Source organism: Zingiber officinale, chromosome 5A (assembly GCF_018446385.1).
Source record: "Zingiber officinale cultivar Zhangliang chromosome 5A, Zo_v1.1, whole genome shotgun sequence".
In the NCBI taxonomy this organism is placed as follows: domain Eukaryota; kingdom Viridiplantae; phylum Streptophyta; class Magnoliopsida; order Zingiberales; family Zingiberaceae; genus Zingiber; species Zingiber officinale.
Window position 1 is genome coordinate 151,928,292 of NC_055994.1, and position 14,229 is coordinate 151,942,520.

Consider the following 14,229-nt stretch of genomic DNA (forward strand, 5'->3'; position numbering starts at 1 on the left):
TGTCAGACTAGCTTACTGGATAAATTGGTCTTTTGCCTAACAGCAAGCTTTTGGATACGTGTAGTGCATAGCAGGAGCTCTTGGGTTTGAATACTACCTTTTTCAAATTAAAAATCGTTATAAAGAAACATGTTGAAGCTAGTAAGCTCCATGCTATTAATTTCATATGGACAATTGTGGTTGTCGAATATATAAATATAAAATTGGTACCTTTTCTAACACATAAAGCTTACAAAATGAGTAGTTAGCCAATGAACTTTAACACTAGGAAAAGTTCTTTATTTTATTGTTGCTATATGTTTAATTATCCAGCATATGGAGGAAAGCGATGATTCTGGTACAAGTAGATGGACTAAATCCACCCAATGATTCCTTTGTTGAGTACTATGCTAAAATACATTGTTTTAATAATGTCACAATATAGATGTAAACTAAATAATGTATATGAAGTACCTAAAATAATAAAAAAAAAACTTTAACCATTAAAAGCAAGATTTATTAATTAAATACTTACTTGAAAAACGGATGATAGTGTCCTCTTTACAAACAATTCTCATTGATTTTGATCCATAAATTCAGGCTTCAAAAGACTAAGATTTCGTGAAGCAACTGGACGAGCATTAGTTTCTCGTATAAGTATTTGTAGTTTGGACTTCCTATCACGCCACAACTTAGCCAACTTTTGAAAGATTGATTTCTTTTCCCACTCCTCAACATTATAATTCATCTGTACATTAAGAAGCACGAAAATATATTTACATTTTGTTATAATTAATATTGGACAAGAAAAAATTAGTAACCGAAGACATACCCGAAGACAATCCCACATCCTATTCTTTACTTCTTTGTCTACGTCATTCCATCCATTTAATGTATATGGCACAAATTCTTTTATCATGCAACCTAGGAAAGAAGCGTACTTAACTGAATTATCTCCTATCGGTTGTCCAAATTCATTACGCTCCAGTTCTTTTGGCTTTTGTTGACCACTAACCAAATTCAACTTTGATGGACCACGCCCCTTTTTCTTATCAATTTTCTCATCATCAATTTTCTCTTTACTGTACAAATCTTGTGATGAGTTATGTGGACTATTGGAATCTATATTTTCCTGCAAAATGGCATAAAGCAATTGAAATGGATAAGTATACTTTATTGAAATAAACCAAGATTTAAAATAGAATACAACATTACCTGAATTTCATCTACAACTGCTTTGCTACGTTTTCCCCTCATTTTTCTCATCGTTTGAATAATTAATAACCTGCTTATTTACAATATGACATGATCATCGCTAAAAATAAACAAACTAGAAAAATATAATAAAACAGTAAATAAAGTATAATGAAACTTGAAAAGAAAATTCATTAGATGGAGTAATTAACTATAAAATCTACACCATAAAATTTAAGTCATGGATCAGTTACATCAATTCCCTCACACTCATTCCTTACATATGGTTCATTCTCGGTAATGTTAATCTCAAGTCTAGACACATCAAGAGGTGTTGATGATGTATAGGCATCCTCTTCAATCAAATTCATGTCATGAATACCCCGAGGCGGCGCTTTTAGCAACACATACCAATTTGATTCATCATCGTCCCTAAAATAGAATACTTGCTTTGCTTGTGATGCTAAAATGAAAGGATCACTTTCAAAAGTACTTAGTCCTTGGTGTAAGTTGATCAGTGTAAAACCATCTTCTATTTTAATACCAATTCCATGATTGGCCCAATCACACCTAAAGACAGGCACTTTGAAAGAATAGTAGTCTAGTACAATAATATCTCGTATAACCTCATAGTATGATAACCTTCCTATGGTATATGAATAATCATTACCACTAGATTGACAAACAGTATCTGATTCAATTGAAACACCACTATCTTGTGTCGACCTTCCAACATCAATTGTGTGGAACCGATATCCATTTATAATATAACCTGTATAAGATATAACATGCTTTCTTGGACCATGTGCTAGCCATTGAATTCTGCCTGAAGAGGTAATAGGAACATGTTTTGATAGCCATTGAGCAAATGTTTCCATATGTTGTTTCTGTAACAACCCTTCATTCCTTATGAAACGATGATCTACTTGTTTAAGCTCCTCAATGTGCATTCTATTTAAAATCATTGAAGAGTGATTGTTAAAATATATAAATTATGTACTAGACCAAGATTAATAGGATTTGCAATTAACTATACTTACTGTAAGTAAGGCTCAACTTCTGCAGTATTGAACAACACATATCGATATGCAGCTTGTAACACATGGTCTTCTAAAATCTTAACTTTTCCTTGAGAAATTGGGCGACCTTCGAATAATCCAGTCTCCAAATCTGCATTCCGATTAGAACGAACACCAATACTAGCAGCTTTTTTAATATAAGCACTACCAAATCGCATTCTTTCTTCTGCGAGGTAACACTCAGCTATACAACCCTCTGGCCTTGCTCGATTCTTCACATAACCTTTAAGTATTTTCATAAATCTAAATAACAAAATAAATTAGATGAAAGAAGTATTGATAACAAAATCTAATTCGTTGTATAATATTTATTACCTTTCAAATGGATACATCCAGCGGAATTGGACTGGTCCACACAAGCGAGCTTCTCTAGCTAAATGAATTGTCAAATGAACTGAAATGGTAAAAAAAGCAGGTGGAAAATACCTTTCCAACATGCATAGAGTTTGCACAATATTCTCCTCGAGTTGTTCTAAACAGTTTCTATCTAACACTCTTTGACATAATTCATTGTAAAATGCACACAACAAAAATAGAGCATTGCGTGGACCTTTCAATAAAAGATTTCTCAATGCAACTGATAGCAATTGTTGCATTAGAACATGACAATCATGAGATTTCAGTCCAATAAGTTTACGGTCTTCTAAAGAAACACAATTACCAATATTTGAGCTATAACCATCGGGTAGCTTTATTTTCTTCAACCTAGAGCAAAATACATTCATTTCTTTTTTAGACAATGTGTAAGGTGCAGCAGGCAAGTGATACATGTTTTCCCCTTTTTGTTGAGGATGCAATTCTTCTCTAATTTTTAAGTGCATCAAATCTTTGCGAGCATTAACACCATCTTTGGATTTTTTTCTTCACGTTTAACAATGTGCCTATGATATTCTCACAAACATTCTTTTCAACATGCATCACATCTAAGTTGTGACGTAACAGAAGCCCCTATAAGTAATCATTCATAGTATTAGTTCAGAAATATAACAAATTATTAAAAACTATTAAATAGAGAGTCAAATAACTTACACTCCAGTATGACAAATCGAAAAAAATTGACTTTTTCTTCCACATTTGAACTGTTTTTTGTACCCTTTTTGAATTATCCGGCGTCTTCCTCTTTTTCTGAAATGTATTGATAGTCTGACCCTTTTGTTTTTTACCCCAATCATTTTCAATATCTTTCACTGCATTAAGAATTTGTAGCCCAGTCAAAGGTCTAGGTTTCCCTTTTCTCTCTTTTTTTTCCATTAAACCACTTCTTTTTCTGACGAAATGGATGATCAGCAGCAAGAAATCTCCTATGACCCATGTATGCAAACTTTCTACTGTACTTAAGCCACATTGAACATATGTCTTCACCACATATAGGGCAACCAACTTTTCCTTTTGTGGTACATCCAGCTAGATTTCCGTAAGCAGGAAAATCATTGATCGTCCACATCAAAATAGCCTTCAGATTAAACATTGATTTGCTAAATGCATCATAAGCCTCTACACCTGTGTCCCACAACTCTTTCAAATCCTCCACAAGGGGTTCCAAGTAGACATCTATATCATTTCCAGGTTGTTTTGGGCCTGGAATCAATAATGTTAGCATAAGATTTTCCTTTGCCATGCACATCAATGGAGAAAGGTTGTAATTTACCAAAATTACTGGCCAACAACTATATTTGGAACTAAGGTCACCAAAAGGATTGAATCCATCTGTAGCAAGACCAAGTCGGAGATTTCTAGGATCTGATGCAAAAGTTGGTCACTTATATATGATTTATTGTATCCCAAGCTACTGAATCAACTGGATGACGCATCATATGATCTTGACTTTTGTTGTTGGAATGCCAAATCAAGTCTTCAGCCTTTTCTTCTAATGTACACATCCTTTTTAATCTTGGTATTACTGGAAAATATCGTAGTACCTTTTCAGGAACTCCTTTATGAACTTTGGAGGTTATTTTGTCCACCTTCCATCTTGAGGAACCACACTTTGGACATGAGTCCAAATCTTTAAACTCCTTTCTAAATAGACAACAATCATTTGGGCAAGCATGAATCTTCTCATATTCTAAATCAAATGGTTTCAACATCTTTCTCATTAAATAAACAGTTTCTGGAAGTGTGTTTTTTTCTGGAAGCATGCCACCTAAGATCTTAAGGAGCTCATTGAAACTGTTGTCAGTGTGACCATTAGTAGACTTGTAATTGTATAATGTGACGACTGCTGGCAGCTTTGTGTAAGTTGTGCAACCAGGGAAGAGAGGAGTTTCTGCATCTTCTAATAAATCAGCAAATTCATAATCCTTTGCCTCAGATATAGTGTGTCCAACCTCTTCTTCCGACACAAAGACATTCCTATATAAGTGATATTCCTCTCTAGTTTTATCATCATCTACTTGAACTCCTCCTGATCTACCTTCTTCTTGAAATTGTGGGGTATAACTTTCACCATGGAAGACCCAACTAGTGTAAGAAGGATCCATCCCCTTAATAATTAAGTGCTCATACACTTGGTCAAATTTCATATACTTTTTATTTTTACAACGCTTGCAAGGACATAAGATTACTTCACGTGTTTTAGCATAGTTCCTAGCTTGTGTAAGAAATTTTTGAACCCCTTCTTCATACTCAGGTACAAGCCTTGAAGGCAGATGCATCCATTCCTTATCCATTTCGTAAATGATCTAAGCTTCCGATTTAAAAAAAGTCGCCTCTGTCTCACAACAAGGGGAGCAAACATAGCTTAAGCCTCGTGCACAAAATACCAAATTAAATTAATTATTTTAAAAAATAATACCAAAAAGAAACATAAATACCAAATTAACAACAGCAATAGCAATTACACTAACTCAAGCATAATGGAAGATAAACAGGGGCGGAGCTAGGATTTTAGTTCAATGTAGACAATAATATAATTAATAAAGCAAAAGGAAAGTGCAAGAAACTCCTGTCAACATGGATCCCAAGGAATGATCTGTTGTACTATACAAGAGACTATTTTCAAGACTAGAATCTATGACCTTCGGGTCACACAACAATAATTTTACTATTGGATCAAAAATCTCCTTTAATATAATTAATCAAATAAAAATATACATATAAAAACTTATAATGGATCATACAATAATTTATTTATAATTCTTCTTTTCGAATTAAACTCGGAAATTGATCTTCAAACACTTTTTTTAACTTAAACAAAAATATTCTAGACTGTTATTGCTTATTAATTGAAATAGGTCTTCAGTTCATATGCAGAGCAGTTGAAGATGAATATCCTTATTGTAAATTCTATAAATCATGAGAAGTCTGTTAAAAAAAACACATTATATTTCTTCTTGTCTATGACTTGACAACATGAGGTATAGCTAATCGCTTCATGGTATTGTTTCTAATCAACACTTCACGATATCAATGCATATAAATTGTATCAACTTTCCCTACATTTTTCAGATATAACTGATACAAAAACTAAAAAGATACGATTGTAAAATAGTTACTAGCAGAAAAGAGGATAGAAACAGATTAAAAAATGCGCACACATGAAAATACTCGATGTTTTTACTTATTACCAAACCAGTTAACTAAATTGCTACTAGAAAATCTATCTCGAATTAATAACAGTGTGACAAAATAAAATTGTAACTTGTATCGAAATAATCTGAATGACTTGATTAAATAAAATAAAAGTAGTTGCCAATATAAAAATATTACTAAAGAAAATTTCTAATGACTATAGTAAAGAAATAGTAACATAACCATCTAACCAATAATTTAGTTATGATTTCATACTGAATAAAATAAATAGTAAACCAAAAGAACCCCTGATTTGGTTTGTTTCAATTTCTAAGGGATTCTCGCCGAGCCCAACCAGTCCATGTGATACATGTACGCTTTGTAGCAACAAAAAACCAATTGATGCTCCATGATCAAAACCAAATTAACCAAACCAAAACAAAATTAAAACACATGTAGCAACAAACTTAAACCTCCCCTCTTCAAGTTCTCTGTTCCAACTGTAAACGGAATTGATGCTCCATGATCAATTAAAACGAAATTGTTCAACTAATTCAAAGCAGCGACAGCATAATACAAGAAAAAAAAAAGAAAATCCAACCTGAGAAAGGGAAGGATCGACGAAGATATTCAATTTGGTGGAGAGCTTCGGAGGAAAGGGCTTCACAGGAGAGCGCTTCGTCTGGGAGAGGATGGAGATGTTCAGCAGAGAGACAATATTAGGGTTGCGGCAGAGAGTCTTCGGCGGAGGGAGTTCGCCTGAGGAGGCTTCGGCTGAGAGGGCTTCGATGGGGAGAGATTGCGTGAGGAGGAGGGCTTTGGCTGAGAGTGCTTCGCCGGCGAAGATGTTGGCGGAGAGGAGTTGGGCTGCGACAGAGAGGTTCGGTGAAGCGAATTTCTTTTGAGAGGCTGCGTTTTAGGTTTTGCGGGAGAATATAAGATTATTTCGCCGCGCGGGCAGCTTGGGTGAGAATAATTCGCGGCCTTAAGAAGCGCGGAAAATATTGGGAGAAAATTATTCGCGGCAGGTTTATTTCTAAGTGAAAAATTTTGATTAAATATTAATTTAGAAAATGTTGAAGATTATTAATGGCGCCTATTGTATGCTGTTAATATTTTTTTAATATTTAATAATTATTAACAGCACGCTCTGCGCGCTGTTAATATTAAATTTTAACAGCGTACTTTGCACGTCGTTGAAAATTGTATTGACAGCGCACTTTTTCTGCACGCTGTTATTTGTATAAATATTATACTTTCCGCAGCGCACATAATTAGGCGCGCCGTAAAAACTATTATTAACGGCGCGCTTTAAATGCACGCCGTTGATGATGCGCTGCGGAAAGTGACTTTTCTTGTAGTGTCTGGAACATCTAAGTTTCTTTCATTTTTTTTTTCCTTTTGAATATACAAATGCGCACATTGTGTTTGTAGGTATTCATGAAATACACAAAGCAAAACAATACAAAAATTTCATAATAATCAGAATAACTAATACACACAATGAAATTACACATGGACAAAACTTTTTGCCATGGATAAATTAAAATTTTCTCAAGTGTCAAACTCGATTTTATATGTTGTGAAAAAGATTTTCGTTGTAGTTTTCTCATATATGCACCTCCGTTAAACGAAATACAAATACAATTGATGGGGAGGCGAAGGTAGATTCCACTTGGTACTTCCTTGACTCAGGCAACATAAATTTCACATAATATTATTTTTACTCAGTCAACATGGGCCTAAACCACTTAGTTGACACAAATGCACTTAGGGTTATGTTGACCTCGAAAGAGCTTGAGAGCGTTTATAGGGAGCTCGACTGTGTTTATGGGAAATTTGGTGTTGGATGAATATGAATGAAAAAGAGGTCGAGCATGTAGAGGAAAAATATTTCATTGTGATTGAGATTTTAATCACACATTGAAAGTTTCAAGGCATATTAGTTGTTTTATATTGATTCACAAACATATATGTTGTGAATAAATACATAAGGAGATGCTTTCTCTCACACTTGAGTGCACATAGATATAAATCCAAGTCTCGAATTATACTGAACTAAGTTGACTCGTTTGCGAGATTTGTGCATGTCAAATGCCGAATTATTACTCGATCATCCAATGTAGGGTGTAACGACCCGACCCTCTTGGCCCATTTGGCGGCCCATTTGACGACCTCTCATGTCGTCGACCGTCGGCCCTTATGTCGTCGGCCCATTTGGTGACCTCTAATGTCGTCGACCGACGACCCTTGGCCGTGTCGTTACTCACTAGGACTTTCCACCCCTGGTCAGTGGATTTTTGCCTCCCCCAGGATTCGAACTCTAAACCTCCAGGCTTAAGTATTAGAGTTTATGAATCCTGGTAATCTCACTTGGTTACCAGGATTCATAAACTCTAATACTTAAGCCTAGAGGTTTAGAGTTCGAATCCTGGGGGAGGCAAAAATCCATTGGCCAGGGGTGGGAAGACCTAGTGAGTAACGGCACGGCCAAGGGTCGTCGGTCGACGACATGAGAGGTCGCCAAATGGGCCGACGACATGAGAGATCGCCAGTTGGGCCACCACAAGGGTCGCCCAAGAGGCCAAAGGGCCGGGTCGTTACATAGGGAAAGCATGAAACTCCTATAAGAGGAGGCCATGACCGACCTTGAAAGCAGAAGGATACAATTGACTCGTTTGCGAGATTTGTGCATGTCAAATGTCGGACCATTACTCGGTCATCCAATGTAGCGAAGGCATGAAATTCCTATAAGAGGAGGTCATGACTCACCTTGATAGCAGAAGGATACAATAGCTAGCAAAAAGAGAATCCTCCACCTTCGTTCCCCATCTTTCTTATCTGTCATGCACTCGCTCTACAGCTCTACTTGCGATAGCATTCAAATACTCTCTAGTAATGATAACAAAGAAAGCAGTTATGAAAAATAATCTTATATTTATTTCAATCAATCGAGATTTATCATATTTAGCATCGTAATCAAAGATTGACAGCAAAAGATAATATTAGATTGACAGTAAAAGATAATATTTCTAAATTTATTATATTCACTACTATGGTTATTATTATTCTGATTGTATGTCATATTTAATTTTTCCATTATTAGTTAGACAATTTGTATAAATAAGTACTTCATCAATCAATGAGATCATCCAGAAATAATTACTTTTTTTTATTTCTTTTTTCTATCAATTGTATTATGATATACAGGAAGACACGTCGCCGCAGAAGCAGTTGAAGTGGGTATCGAGGAACTTGAGCAAGGGTTGCTTGAGATGACGGAGGGGAAGCCACCGTCGAGCTAGTTGTTGTTGATGTCAAGCTCGTACCAGAGCCTCAGATTCTCAAGTGACCCCGGGAGAGTGCCATGGAACGCGTTGGAGTTAAGGTGGAGGAGGGCAAGGTCGGAGAGGAGGCTGAGCTCTATGGGGAGGGAGCCCTAGAGGGCGATGTGGTTAAGGTCGATGTTGGCGACAGTGATCTGGCTCGGGTTGTTGAGAGCTGCCATGCAGTAAACGCCGGTGTAGTTGCAGACGATAGGGTTGGACCAGTCGCCGGTGATATTCTTTAGGTCGGCGATGATGGCGTGTGATCCGTAGATGATGGCGAGGTCCACCCAAAGGAGGTTAAATTCACAAAGACTGGATGACATGGGAGGCACGGGCCAACGTACGACCGAGCGGACAATAGATTCTGTGGGTCAGCATATGGCCAAGCGGGCGACAAATTCGGTGGGCCAACATATAACCGAGCGGACGACGGGTTCGGTGAGCCAGCATATGGCCAAGCAGCCGATAGCAGCGGGGGGCTGGTGTATGGCCGAGCATATTACAACGGGTGATAGGGCAGCATGAGAGCAAGTGGGCTAGCATGCGGCCGAGTAACCCAGCGAGCCAGTGGGTGACTGAGCAGATGGACATACAACGGGGTGCAACATTCAGAAGGAGCAACGTGCGACTTGTTGGTGCAATCGACCTCTAGGATTTCGATGTTTGACAATATGACCAAGGGTTTACCCAAAGAGGACTTGATGTTTGGGAGAGATAAGTCTAGTCAGGACTAGATGACTAGTAAAGGTAAGCCCTAACCAAAGGTTAGGCAAAGTGGAAGTCCCGGTAAGTGAAGTCGAGCCCTGGTGAGTGAAGTTAGGTGGTGGAAGCCCCGGTGAGTGAAATCGGGCTCTAGTGAGTGAAGCTAGGTGGTGGAAGTCCCGGTGAGTGAAGCAGGGCCCTAGTGAGTGAAGCTAGGTGGAGGAAGTCCTGGTGAGTGAAGTCAGGCCCTAATGAGTGAAGGTAGGTGGAGAAAGTCCTGGTGAGTGAAGTCAGGCAATGAGAGTCCTAGTGAGTGAAGCTAGGCAATCCTAGGAGGTAACCCTAGGTTATGTTGGGTGCTACTTGGAATTCCGTTCTTTTTCCCTGTACAAAAATTTGTATGAGCACAGAACTTTTCCTAACAACCCATGTGCTTTTCAGGAGTTAAACTTGAATTGCAAATGAAACTTAACATTATTAATTCAAGTTCAACCCATGTGTTCATCAGAAGTTAAACTTGGATTGCAAACGAAACTTAACATTATTAATCAAAGTTTAACTCATGAGTTCTTCAGAAATTAAACCAATTTACAGAAGTTGATTAAATATTATTTCAAGGATTGACTTCCAGGTCGTTGGCGAGACACTCAACCTTCTTGGTTATGGGATCATCCACAACTTCCTAGACAAAGCATTTCAAAGAAATTGAATATTTAACCTCCTTACAGTAACCTTAGGTTTAACTACAGAGAACTCAATTGAAACACAAAATCGTTAGCCTCTTGTGTTGGTATTTTAGGATCTATACAAATAAAAAACTAAACTAGTACACCGAGGAAACAATTAACTAGTTATACCTTTCTTTGTAAATTAAAGACCTCTTGATCTTCTGCTGTATTCGTCTCCTCCTCTTGGACGTCATGTGGGTGACGATCTTCCAAGACAAAACACCCGAACTTCTTCCTTTGCTTCTAAGCTTTCGGCCACCAAGAAAGGAAAAGTGAAGAGACCTCCTCCTCCTTCTTCTTCTTCTCCACCAAGCAATCGACCACCAAGCTTGAAAAGAGGTGTCGTCGGCCTCAAGAGAAAAAGGGAGAAGAAGGGTCGGCCACCAAATAGAATAAAAGAGAGAGAGCCTTAGGTTGTGTTAGTTTTGGGTACCACCCTCCTCCTCTTTTATAATCTTTGTTAGCGACTAATAAGGAAAGTTTTTAATAAAATTTCCTTTTAGAGGGTGTTTGGCTAAACTTTTTAAAAACAGCTTTTAAGTTCGTACAACTTATAAGTTGTTTTAGGAGCTTATAAGTTGTTATGTCTTATTTTAAAAATAAGCTGTTAAAGTGTTTGAGTGAACTTATTACAATCAACTTAAAGGTATTGATGTGTTTGGTATTATAAGATCTTTTTATTAATAAAATTACCAAAAAGGGTATAATACTATTAATAGAGGGTTTTGAGATTTTTATTATTAGAGGGTTTTGGGTGAATTTCTGCACCGGGGGAGAGAAAATTGAAAAGAGGCATTGGCGGAAAAGATGACACGGCGCTGGAAGAGAAGTCGGCGGAGATAAAAAGATATTAGGCTTATAAAAATTTATGGATGATAAGATAAAGATTTATGAAATTATATAAGGATATTTTAGAGAAAAAAATTATTAAAATAAGATCTTTTTTTAAAAAGTAGGGTCTTCCATACTTTTTTAAAAACAGCTTATAAGCTCCAAAACAACTTATTTTGACAGCTTATAAGTTGCTTGAAAAAAATTTTACCAAACAAATTTGAAGAGCTTATAAGCTCCAAAATAGTTTATAAGCTGTTTTAGAGAGCTTATAAACTCAGCCAAACACCTTCTTATTTTCTATTGTAGATGGTTACAAAAAGAAAAGATTTTAACAAAATTAAAATCTCTCTTTTAAAGTATTGTAAATAGGAAAGATTATAACAAAATTTTCCTTTTATTCCTATAATGGTTGGTTACAAAAAAAGGGAAAGATTTTAACAAAATTAAAATATCTATTTTAACCATTGTAGATAACGGTAAAAAAGGAAATACTTTAACAAAATTAAAATCTCTCTTTTAATCTATTGCAGAAAACTAAAAAAAAGAACGATTTTAAGAAAATTAAAATCACTCTTTTAACCATTGTAAGATAACTAAAAAAGGAAAGATTTTAATAAAATTAAAATCTCTCTTTTAATTCATGGTAGAAAACTACAAAAAAAGAAAAATTTTAACAAAATTAAAATATCTCTTTTAACTATTGTAGATAATTACAAAAAAGGAAATATTTTAACAAAATTAAAATCTCTCTTTTAATAAGGGTAGAAAACTAAAAAAAAAAAGAAAAGATTTTAACAAAATTAAAATATCTCTTTTAACTATTATAGATAACTACAAAAAGGAAATATTTTAACAAAATTAAAATCTCTCCTTTAATCAATTGTAGAAAACTACAAAAAAAAAAGATTTTAACAAAATTAAAATTTCTCTTTTAACCATTGTAGATAACTAAAAAAAAAAAATTAACAAAATTAAAATCTCTCTTTTAATCATTGTAGATAATTACAAAAAAGGAAAGATTTTAACAAAATTAAAATATCTTTTTTAATCCATTGTAGAAAGCTATAAAAGGAAAGATTTTAACAAAATTTTATTTTCAACAAAACTTCCTTTTTCTCTTCTTGTATGGCGGACCCCATGCTTGGGCACCAAGCATGGCTTGACCGACCCACATCTTGGGCACCAAGAGGGCTTGGTCGGGCCCTTGCTTGGGCACCAAGCAAGGATGTGGCCGACCCCTCATTTTGGTAAGAAGTAAAATCAAAATGGATGAACGCGAGGCTTTATAGAGGCTACAGCAGGGACCGAGAGGAGGAATTGATTTTGACCTCTTGATGAGCTTGAACTTCCTGTGTTCGCCCCGACCACCAACTCAAGTTCATCAATAATAACTCATACCACTAAAGAGTTATTATTGAACTACCACACCAATCTCATATTACATTATGGGCTCCTTTTTATAATGAGTGCGTTAATCTCCCTGTGTTTAAGATATCGAATGTTCATTAATTAAATGAGTTACTGACAACTAACTTAATTAATATCTAGCTCCAAGAGTAGTACCACTCAACTTCATTGTCATGTCGGACTAAGTCCACCTGCAGGGTTTACATGACAATCCTTATGAGCCCCTCAAGGGGACATCATCAACCTAGATAACTAGGACACAGTTTCCTTCTATAATCAATAACACACCATATAAATAATATTATTTCTCAACTTATCGGGCCTATTGATTTAACAAATAAATCTCACCGATTGATAAATTAAAGAAATAAATACTAAGTATATGTACTTGTTATTATATCGGGATTAAGAGTACGCACATCCATAATAACAGAGGTTATGTTCTTTTATGCAGTCAGTATAAAAGGAACAACCTCAAATGATCCTGCTCAATACACATATAGTGTACTAATGTAATTTTATAGTCAAGATAAACTAGTATCAAATTACACTACAACCATTCCAATGGTTTGCCCCAATCCATCTTAGTTGTGAGCTACTATTTATAATTTATAAGAAACTGATAACATGATCTTCTGTGTGACACCACACATCATGTTATCTACAATATAAATTAAATGGACAACTACATTTTACTAAATGCAGACATTTGACCAATGTGATTTTTATTTCAAAATAAATGTTCATACAAAAAGTTAGGCTTTTAGTATACATCCTAACATGTTATACTTGAATTCTGTTAATACTGTGCTAACTCAGTGTTGCAGGGAAGCACAGCTAGGTCGACGTCTGACCAGGTAGCTGACACGAAGTCCAGACGGGTCGAAGGACTGACCGGACATCTGGCAGATAAGTGGAGGTAAGTCACTGGAGGGGAGTGACTGTGAGGGTGCGTTCCTAGGAAGGGAACATTAGGCGTCAATCCGACTTAGATCCATTTCGGATATCTAAGTCGAGATCGTGACTAGATTCCGGTCTCGAGGAGACGGAATCTAATTACTATTCTTTTTTTTTTCATAAACTGTGCTGACACTCTGTTTTGCAGGATCTTTTGCATTTATGCTTCAGACTAACATTTTCTTGCAGGGAAATGAAGTTGCTGGAAAATGGAGTCTGGGCGCTTGGAATGCAAAATTTATCCTACAACGTCGCTTCGCCACGTGGAGCACCCTGGTTGGCTTGGCTACGTTATATTCAGGGCGCCTGAAAGGATCCAGGCGCCCCCGAACCTCCTATAAGGAGAGTAAAGGCTGGAGTCAAACACAACAACAAACGACAAGATCCTTCAACGCTAGCCTTAGTGCTATGCTGTGCTCCTGCGACTTCACAACCGATAGAGTGCTTTTCCGTTTCCTTATTTACATTGTCGGTATTGTTTTTTTTAGCATTTCTGTAATTCAATTTGTA

The 14,229-nt window shown here is 36.2% G+C and overlaps 1 protein-coding gene across 1 annotated transcript; it reads right to left on the reverse strand.

Annotated features, from left to right (window-relative positions):
* Positions 1 to 1,412: 1,412 nt before the first annotated feature.
* Positions 1,413 to 4,732, reverse strand: LOC121980216. The gene is made up of 7 exons (XM_042532175.1): positions 4,172 to 4,732; positions 3,525 to 3,861; positions 3,345 to 3,439; positions 3,097 to 3,200; positions 2,679 to 2,957; positions 2,214 to 2,495; positions 1,413 to 2,124 (listed from the first exon to the last, which is right to left on the reverse strand). Exons 1-7 carry the CDS (start codon positions 4,730 to 4,732, stop codon positions 1,413 to 1,415), a joined length of 2,370 nt encoding a protein of 789 aa, XP_042388109.1.
* Positions 4,733 to 14,229: the final 9,497 nt, after the last annotated feature.